The 9,061-nt window shown below is 41.9% G+C and overlaps 1 protein-coding gene across 1 annotated transcript; it reads right to left on the bottom strand.

The window, feature by feature from the left end:
• Positions 1–6,215: 6,215 nt before the first annotated feature.
• LOC111816367 (cytohesin-3-like) lies at positions 6,216–7,781 on the bottom strand. Its single transcript, XM_023713377.1, has 4 exons — positions 7,698–7,781; positions 7,308–7,456; positions 6,410–6,422; positions 6,216–6,298 (listed from the first exon to the last, which is right to left on the bottom strand). Exons 1-4 carry the CDS (start codon positions 7,756–7,758, stop codon positions 6,216–6,218), a joined length of 306 nt encoding a protein of 101 aa, XP_023569145.1. The 5' UTR covers positions 7,759–7,781.
• Between the last annotated feature and the right edge of the window lie 1,280 nt (positions 7,782–9,061).

Below are 9,061 nucleotides of genomic sequence, written 5' to 3'. Positions count from 1 at the left end.
GTTCCTTCTCTTTGTCATTTTGTATACCACTGTCTTCTGACCTTTGGTGTAGAGCTTAGATAGAGTTATTACCTTAGCACCAGGTCCGGATCTACGAAGTTCAGATTCCTCCAGGTGGGTGTTCCTTGGATCTGGCTGCTGTGTTCCACTTCTTTCTGCTGCAGCTGTTAGAGTTGAACCCTTTGTGTCTTCTGGCAAGATCTTCTGCTCCTGAATCAGCTGGGTGGGTCTTGCCTCTAGCCTCTTTGCAGGGAATTCTGCTGAAGGGTTCCGTGCTGGGCCTGCACTCTGGGTCTATTCAGGATCCGGAGGACCCCAGGTCATCTCACTCACTCGCCGGGCCAGCGCTCTAGGTCTCGGTCTTCTCACTCACTGGCGGGGCCTGTGCTCTGGGTCTGTTCAGGATCCCGCCAGGCCCCAGGTTGTCTCACTCACTCGCCGGGCCTGCGCTCTGGGTCTGTTCAGGATCTGGAGGACCCCCGGTCATCTCACTCACTCACGGGGCCTGCACTCTGGTTCAGGATCCCACCGGGCCCCAGGTCATCTCACTCCCAAACATTTCTTGAATTAGTTACTGGAGGTTTCAGGCTATACTCATTTGGGTCCAAGGCAGAGCAGCAGAAAGCAACCTTTCATGGCAGTGGCAAAGAGCAAGAGCAAGGGAGCTCTAATATTCTATTCTTTTGCTGAATTTATAGGATCTTATTATATGTTTGCGTATAGACTTATTTTGGTTATCACTAGTTGGAGTTCTGTACACCTCACTTTTCTGTATGCCAGATTCTTTTCTCATGCTTGGGAAATTTTCTGCTACTACTTCCTCAAAAAATATTTTTATGTCATTTGTATTGACTCCTGCCCTTTTGTTGACAGATATCAGTCTTATATTGTTTTTCTTTGCATCATCTTGCAGCTGTTGAATTGTTGTTTTCTGGTTCCTTGTTATTTATTTATTTATTTATTTATTTTTTGCGGAACCGGGGGTTGAACTCAGGTCCTTGTGCTTGCCAAGGAAGCGCTTATTCCACTGAGCCATCTCCCCAGCCCCTTGTTATTTATTTTTTATTTTATTTTATTTTTTGCCCAGCTCAACCTGCCCTGAGGGTGGGGCTGGTACAGCATGTGGTGCTGGAGATCAAACCCTGGTCCCCTGAACCTAAGTAAACTTGCCTAAGTAGGCACTTTAGACCTCTGAGCCTTCTCACTGGCCCCATCTTTGTTATTTTTAAGAAATCTTTCACTTCACAGTTGCTAGCTGGAGTGCTGTCTTGCAGGTCTGAAAGTCTATCTTCAGTTTTGTTTAATTGGTTTTGCCAGGTTTCAATGGAATTCTTAATTTCCTGGATATCTGTTTGAATCTGTTTCGTGCATTCTAAGTCTTTTTTAAAATAAATTTTATTGAAAAACAAATAGCAATGAGACAGTTTCAAAACTGATTAGTAGGACAGTTTCAATAATTAATACATTGCATATTGTTGTCTTCATAGTGGTTATTCATAGTACAAGATGCAGACATGATATCCTGTCCAAACACTATTAGTACAAATGTTTTTTTTCACTGAATTAAGAGGAAGTAGCTGTATATATATCCTAACTATTTTGTATATACAGATACAAAATGGTCATTCATTTGTATCCCCTTTTTCTTCACTTAGTTTTATCAGAGATGGGTATTCCATTGCCATTTAAATATTGTAGGTATGTGAATTAAGCAAAGTAATCCAATATAGTGCAGTAGTCCATAGTAGTAATGGGTTATCCACATGACTGGCAATGTCAGAAATGTCAGAAGTTGTTGACTTGAGCCGTTTACAGCTCAGCATATTAATATGACTTTACTTTTTATACCTCATTTTTATACTTTTCTGCTGGATAGTTAAGACCAAGATAAAACAAGACCAATTAACAAGAAATGTAACTTTTGTATCTGCCAAGGTCAGTCAAATCCCTTCAGGATTTACCCTGAAACCCTGTACTGCAGTTTGTAGATCCTTTGTCAGTGTCAGCCATGTGGATGAGTCACGGCCATTGCTTGACCAACTTGCTCTCTGTGAAAGCCTGAGAGAAGGTTGTCTCTCCATGTGACTCTCCTTAGGCACACTCTACATCATTGATCACTTTCCTCTGTGGCCCCATAATCTCCTTGATCAGAAAATGTGAGACACAACTGAGTTACAGGACGTTATAGTACAGGTTCTCCTATGTCCTGAGTTCACACTGACCTTGAAAGGCTAGGGCCAAAATGTTGGCTGTCATTGCAGTCATTCTTTTTCTCTAATTTTTGGTCTGTAAACTTAAGTTTTTAACCTTCCAGAAGAGAAGCTTAATTATATTATTACCCTATAACATAGTTAACCTCACTATCTGTCTGAATATCAAACGCCTTAGACATAACATGGAACAGGTATTTTCCATCAAGTATTGATATGTTAAACTTTAAATCCCTACAGAATATGAAGAAAAAAAATTTTCAATTAAAAAAATAGGAATAAACAATCACATATTTTTACACAGAAATTTAAAAATCTAACCATATACAAGATTGCAGCAGGATAGTTCTATGACATTTTTTTCTTATCTTTTGTTTTCATTTATTACCCTTTTTTTAAACAAATATTTACTTGAGAGATAGTATAGCAGCAATTGGTATGACATAACAAGCAGTATGTATTTAGAAGATCAGAATGACAGGCATTCCAAGCATGACCCTAGTATTACACATTGCTATTTTCAGTGCAGTTGCTTAGTTCACAGGTATCAGCATCTAAGTCTTTCATGTATTGTTCATTCAATGTTTCCATCATTTTTGTATGCTCCTCTATTTTTTAAATTTATTTCTTCTTTAGATGTGCTGAGACATTCTCTCATGATTGTTGTAATTTCTTTTTTAACTGGGGAGATTATTTCTGATCTGATTTTTCTATACCCTGATGGGAATCATTTCTTAACTTCAGCTGCTATCATTTCCAAAATTTCAGGTATGTGACTTCCAAGCTTTTCTATGTTCTGGTCTTGTGGACTTGTTCTGAGTGAGATAAAGGTCTCAGATTGCCTTTTGATCCTTCATTTTCACATATTTGAAGTTTCCAATGTTTACCCTGGCTCAGTGGTGATGGTAGGCAGGCTGGGTGAGGGCCAGCAAAGCTTCTGTGACAATGTAGTGAGGGGGAGCAGGGTAGGCTCACCAAGACTCCCAAAGCTGTCCAGGGCTCACCCTAGCTCCCAAAATGATGGGAAGGGGTAGGCTTCAGCTCAGCAAGCCTCCCCAATGGCAGGGGTGGGGTGTGTTCAGCAAGACTCTTTCAGTTGTTGGGGAGGGGCAGGGCCAGGATCTCCAAGGCCCACAAAGCTATCTGGAGCTCAACCTGGTTTCCATGAAGCAGGGGCAGGGGTGCAGACCAAAGTTCCACAAGGTTCCCTTGACGATGCAGAGTGGCAGGGCTGCATCTCATTAAGGTCCTAAATTTTTTTATTGTGCCAGATTTGGAAAACTATTAGAGTCTAATGATATCTTCCAGCTCTTGCCAACATATCCACTCTAAAAATGATATACAATTTTGCTCTTTGTTTGTAAATTTTAAATTACATTTTTAATTTCATTGACTGATATAAAATTATTTAGAATTTCTATATCTTCTTGATTTAGCTTTGCTAAGTTGATTGTGTCTAGGAATCTGTCCATATCTTTTGTGTTTACCATCTTATTAGAATATAAGTTCTCTCCTGGATTTCTGTGAGATCAGTTATGATTTCCCCCCTTTCATTCTTGAGAAGATTTTTCTTTTTTGAAAGTTGAGAAGGATTTTTTGTTTGTTTGTTTGTTTGGGCTGGCTCAAGATGCCTTAAGAGCAGATCTGATAAGGCGTGAGAATCTGGCAGTCGAACCACAGTATCCTGTCCCCTTTTCATTGTTAATTGTTTGAATGTGTGCTTTTTCTTTTCTTTTTTTCTTTTTCTTTTTTCTTTCTTTCTTTTTTTTGATGAGGTTGGTAAATGGTTTACCAGTTGTATTTATTCTTTCAAAGAATTTTTTCATGGATTGTTTGTATTGCTTTCTTAGTCTTCATTGCATTATTTTCTTTTATCTTTATAATTTCTTCCCTCATATGGGTTGTGGGTTTGATTTGTTCTTTTTCTAGCAGTTGTTCATTTGAGTTTGTTCTGTTTTCCTGATGTGTGATTTCAGTCCTATAACTTTCCCTTGTCAGACTGTTTTCATTGTTTCTCATAAGTTTTTGTATGTTATATCAGCATTACCATATAATTGTATACATTGTTTAATTTCTTCTTTAATTTCCTCCATGTCCTTAAACTTGCCAGAGAGGTGCTCAGACTGCTGAGCTATCTCCCCAGCCCTGGATTTTGCTTCTTTATTCATTCTATCAGTCTCTTTCCTTGGATTGTTGAGTTCAGACCATGCACCTTGAAGTTATAACTGATACATATTGGCTTATCATTTTTTAATATTGTTGTCCCATTGTTCCCTGTCTTTTTTCTCTGTTTACTTGCTTGCACAGCCGATGGTTTCTTTGTATTGGTGGCTTTCATGTGTTTGTAGTATTCATTATCTCTTTCTAATATGCCCTTCAGATAATTCTGTAGATCTGGTTTGGTGGTCATACATTTTTTGAATTTATCTTTGTTGTGGAAGTATCTTATTTCTCCATCAACTTTGAAAGATAGTTTTACCGAGTACATCAATCTGTGTTGAAAATTATTTTCCTTTAGGGCTTGAAATATCTCACTTCCACATTTCCTCTTTGTTTGTTTATTTGTTTTTGGTACTGGGGATCAAACTCAGAAACTTGCGCTTGCCAGGCAGGCACTTATACTGAACTACCTCCCTAGCCCAATCTGCTGTTATTCTGATGGGTTTTGCTATATAGGGGATATGCTTCTTTTCTCTGGCTGCTTTCAATATTTTGATTCTATGTTGAATTTCTGGAATTCTGATTATTATATCCCTTGGTGTGGATTTATTTTCTTGTGGCTATTTGGAGTTCAGTATGCTTCATTTATTTGTATGTCAAATTCTTCATCCATGCTCGGGAAGTTTACGGTCATTATTCCTGCTGTAGCTTTCTCACAAATTCCAGCCGATCTTATGATTTGGCTGTTTTGCTCCATCCTGTATCAGTTGGGTAGATTTTTTTTAATAGTCTCTTGTTATTTTTAAGATATCTTTCTTTTCCTAGTCACTAGTTACATTCCTGTCTTCTAGATCTGATATTCCATTCCTTGCCTTCATTCAACCTATTGTATATACTTTCAGTGGAGTTTTTAATATCCCAGATTTCTGTTTGAATGTTTCATTGATTTAGTTTCTTTCTTCATGGTTTTACCTTGTTTCCCTGAGCTCCACTATTTGTTTCTCTGTGTCTGCTTTAATGTTTCTCATTTTGATTGTCATTTCTTTTTGCACCTTAGAGATTATTATTTTCTATGGTATCTTTCACTTTTTTAAAACTTATGATGCTATTATTTCAGTGAGTTCCATTTGTCAGCTTCCAATTTCTTCTGTCTCTATATGATCTGGCCCTGTTCTGGGTTGACTGGGTCATCAGGATTGCATTTTGCTTATTTGTCTCATCATTTTCTATTTTCTTTTGTATTATGTGTTGTTTCTTATAAATTTTTTATGTTAAATATCCTTCTTACTGATATCAGGGTTTTCCTAGGAGATGCTTATTCCTCTCGATGTCTTCTGCTTCTAGATGGTTCTTGGTCTATCAATCCCAAGAACCTCAATTCCAAATATATTAAGAATATGAAGTTTCTATCTATTTGGCTCAGGGACCATTTCTTTGGTACTAGACTATGGTAATGATTATGAACTTCTTACAACATGTTTTCATACAGGGGAGAAAAATTGATAACAGGTATGATATCCTGGTTAAAGTAATAAAGTTAGCAATCACAATAGACTGAAGCACATGGCCTGGCAACTGACAAACTGTGGTAACTATTAGCCTAATATCTATGGCAGTATAAGGAATGTCTACAGACATAATTCAGCTTGTACAAGAAACTTGCATGTAATGATTTTCCACTTGGTAGAGCAATTTTACTCTGCTGTGTATGGGAATGTTTAAGATGATAGGAGGTATAGATAGAGAGAAATGTGAAGTTAAGTAGGATCAGGTTGGAGGACACTGCATGATTATCCCCATTTAGGGAATTGTAGGACACAGTAGAAAAGGATTGGAGGAGAAGGCCTAGGAGCTTTGAGGTGAGACAGAGAGAAAACAGACAATGTTTACATCATCCTCTGGGATTTTAAATGGTTCTTTTTTGATACCTTTTTTTTTTTTTTTTTTTTTTCGGAACCGGGGATTGAACTCAGGCCCTCGTGCTTGCCAGGCAAGCGTTTATTCTACTGAGCCATCTCCCCGGCCCCTTTTCTTGATACTTTCATATAAGTTCTATAAGTGGAAAAATAGCACCAAATTCAGAAATTCAGAGAGGAGAAGCAGTCATCCTTCCTCTTGTCTCTTTCCCATGCAGGATAAGCATAAAGAGCAGCAGGACTACCCAGGCACGGTGCACATGCCTGTAATCCCAGCATTCAGGGGGCTGAGACAAGGAATGCTACACATTTGAGGCCAGCCTGGGCTATGTGATTCGTTCAGGAGTAGCCTGAACTATACAACAAAACCCTACCTCAAAACAAACAAATAAAAAAAGAGCAGCAGGACTAGGAAACAAGAGACACTTGAGAGATGCAGTCACAGTAAATAAACTGGCTGGGCCTGGTGGCCGCACCAGTAATCCCAGCATTCTGAAGGCTGAGGCAACAGGATCAAAGTTTTGAGTCCTGCCAAGGCAACAATAGTGAAACATTGTATCAAGATTAATAATAATGGGCATGCCAAATAGCTCAGCAGACTAAAGTGCCTGCTTAGGCAGACAGGGGCCAGGCATTAGCCCTGCCCCTGGGGCGAGCTGAGATATTGAGACTGGGCGTTGTGGTGTATGCCTGTAATCCCAGCTCTTGGGAGTCTGTAAACAGGAGGATCACTATGAGTCAGATCTATGCAGTGAGACTCTGTACACCTGTCAAAAAAAAAAAAAGATTAATAATAATGATAAATAAGCTGGGGATGTAGCTCAGTTGGAGAGTGCTCCTGGATTAATTCCCAATAATGTAAAGGGAAAAAAAGGTGTGTGTGTGGGGGGAACCTAAACCTGTGCTGCATATTGCAGAGAAATCGGGAGGTTTTCAAATTCTAAGAGTTAAGAAGTAACAAGGAAGGAGCAGCATCAGCCCCAGCATGAGGGGGCTCAGAATCTCAGCCCCACAGACTCACCCTCAGCAGTTCCTCAGGGAGGTCCCCCCCTTCATTGATGCCACGGTTCATGGTGATGAACCGCTCCACAGTGGGCTTGTCACGCACGTTGTGGTTGTGCAGGCTGGTGTTGAGCATGATGATGGCAAATGACAGCACATAACATGTGTCTGCAACAAGGGAGACAACAGCGGAGGACTCAGCAACCTGAGCTCTGCTGGGGTTTGGACAAAGGAGTGTGGAGTCTGCAGGGAAAGAGCAAAGCAGCAACCTGTGCACAGTGGCTCTCTACACTGCAGGCAAGACTGGGCTGGCACAGGGAAAGAAGGTCCCAGGAATAGGCTGGCCTGTGACACAGGCCTTTATGCTGAAGCAGAGGTTAAGAGTCAGGCGGGGAGCTGACTCACTGACCTGTGGACTGGAAGATGCCTGGGTTGCACAGACAGTAGCGGGAAGCGAAGGCCTCCATCATGTGATCAATCTTCTGAGCCTCTTCGGGCAGCCTGACCGCTCATGGAACAACCATGCCAAGTTGAGGATGACAACCCCTCTGCCTGCATGCTACCATGGTTGGGGGATGGGGGTCTCAGCACCAGCAAAGAGACTTAGTTTCCTTCCACTCAATAAGTCAAGGCAGATTTACCAACTGCTCACCAACTCTTCAGCAAGGCTGGCTGCCCCTGCCATATTCTTGCCCAGGGTCCCTGTACTTCTTGTCTCCCCTAACATGATCTCCTGCATCTGACCTGGTGATCCCCAGAGCTCCATGACATCCCATGGCTGCGACAGTCCTGACAGCAGATATGAGGTCACATCGCCCTCTCAGGGGCAAGGGCATACTCAGTAGGATGCATCCAGGAACCAGCCTCACCTCAGGCCATAGTCAGGTGAGCAGATGGTGCTGTCCCTAGATGGCATCTGCACTGAGGACTCGTACTGATCACCCTCCCGAAAATTACAAGCCCAACCCTGACAGTCTCATCCTCTCTTTGCTTTCCTAGGTTACGTGGCACCCACCCCACCTGCTCCCTATCCATATGAAGGGTTGAAGGCAAGGGTCATAGCCATCCCATTCCCTATGTCTATGATCAGCAATGTCTCCCCAGATGCTCAGTAATGTTTGAAACTGCAGTGCCTTCAGCACATGGTGAGTGCTGAGCTCTGACCTACAGGCTCTGATGAACCTTCTGACTGTCCTCAATTTTTAAGGCACTGATGCTACCTAGGGGGAAGGGTGGAGGGGGAAGCCCTTGCTCTCTACCCTCAGGGTCAGAACACAAAGTACCATGTGGCCCAGCCAGAACACCACAGAGGAGCCTGGGACAAGGGGCCTGGACAGCACACAGTGGACCCTGGCACAAGGCCACATGAGGGAGTGCGAAGGCTGTCTCTTTCTGTCCATGCCACCGATGCTCAATGACACCCAGCTTTCTGCAGCTTAGACTGAGGCCTCCTTCTGCTGGCAGCAGGTCTCCACCTACCCTGTCACACTTGGAGCAGCCATGCTCGGGGTAAATTTGGTTGGAAGTAGGCAAAACAAGGTGGACACAACACTGAGCAGGGTGTGCCACAGACACAAGACAAAAGCACCCCATGGCCACTGGATGTCACACAAAATGAAGGACAGCAAAGGAACCATGAGCAGGATAAAGAACTGGAGGTCACAACAAGGAAAACATGGCATCTGTCCCTCTATGCCTGTTTTACTCCACTGGGCTGCTGCATGTCATGTGACAATCAAGCAGCAAGAGGGGGAGCATAGGAATGCAGTCAGT

This window comes from Octodon degus, unplaced genomic scaffold, assembly GCF_000260255.1.
Source record: "Octodon degus isolate 3935 unplaced genomic scaffold, OctDeg1.0 scaffold00031, whole genome shotgun sequence".
In the NCBI taxonomy this organism is placed as follows: Eukaryota; Metazoa; Chordata; class Mammalia; order Rodentia; family Octodontidae; genus Octodon; species Octodon degus.
The sequence above is the reverse complement of the archived record's forward strand: the minus strand, read 5'-3'. Positions and strand labels throughout refer to the sequence as shown.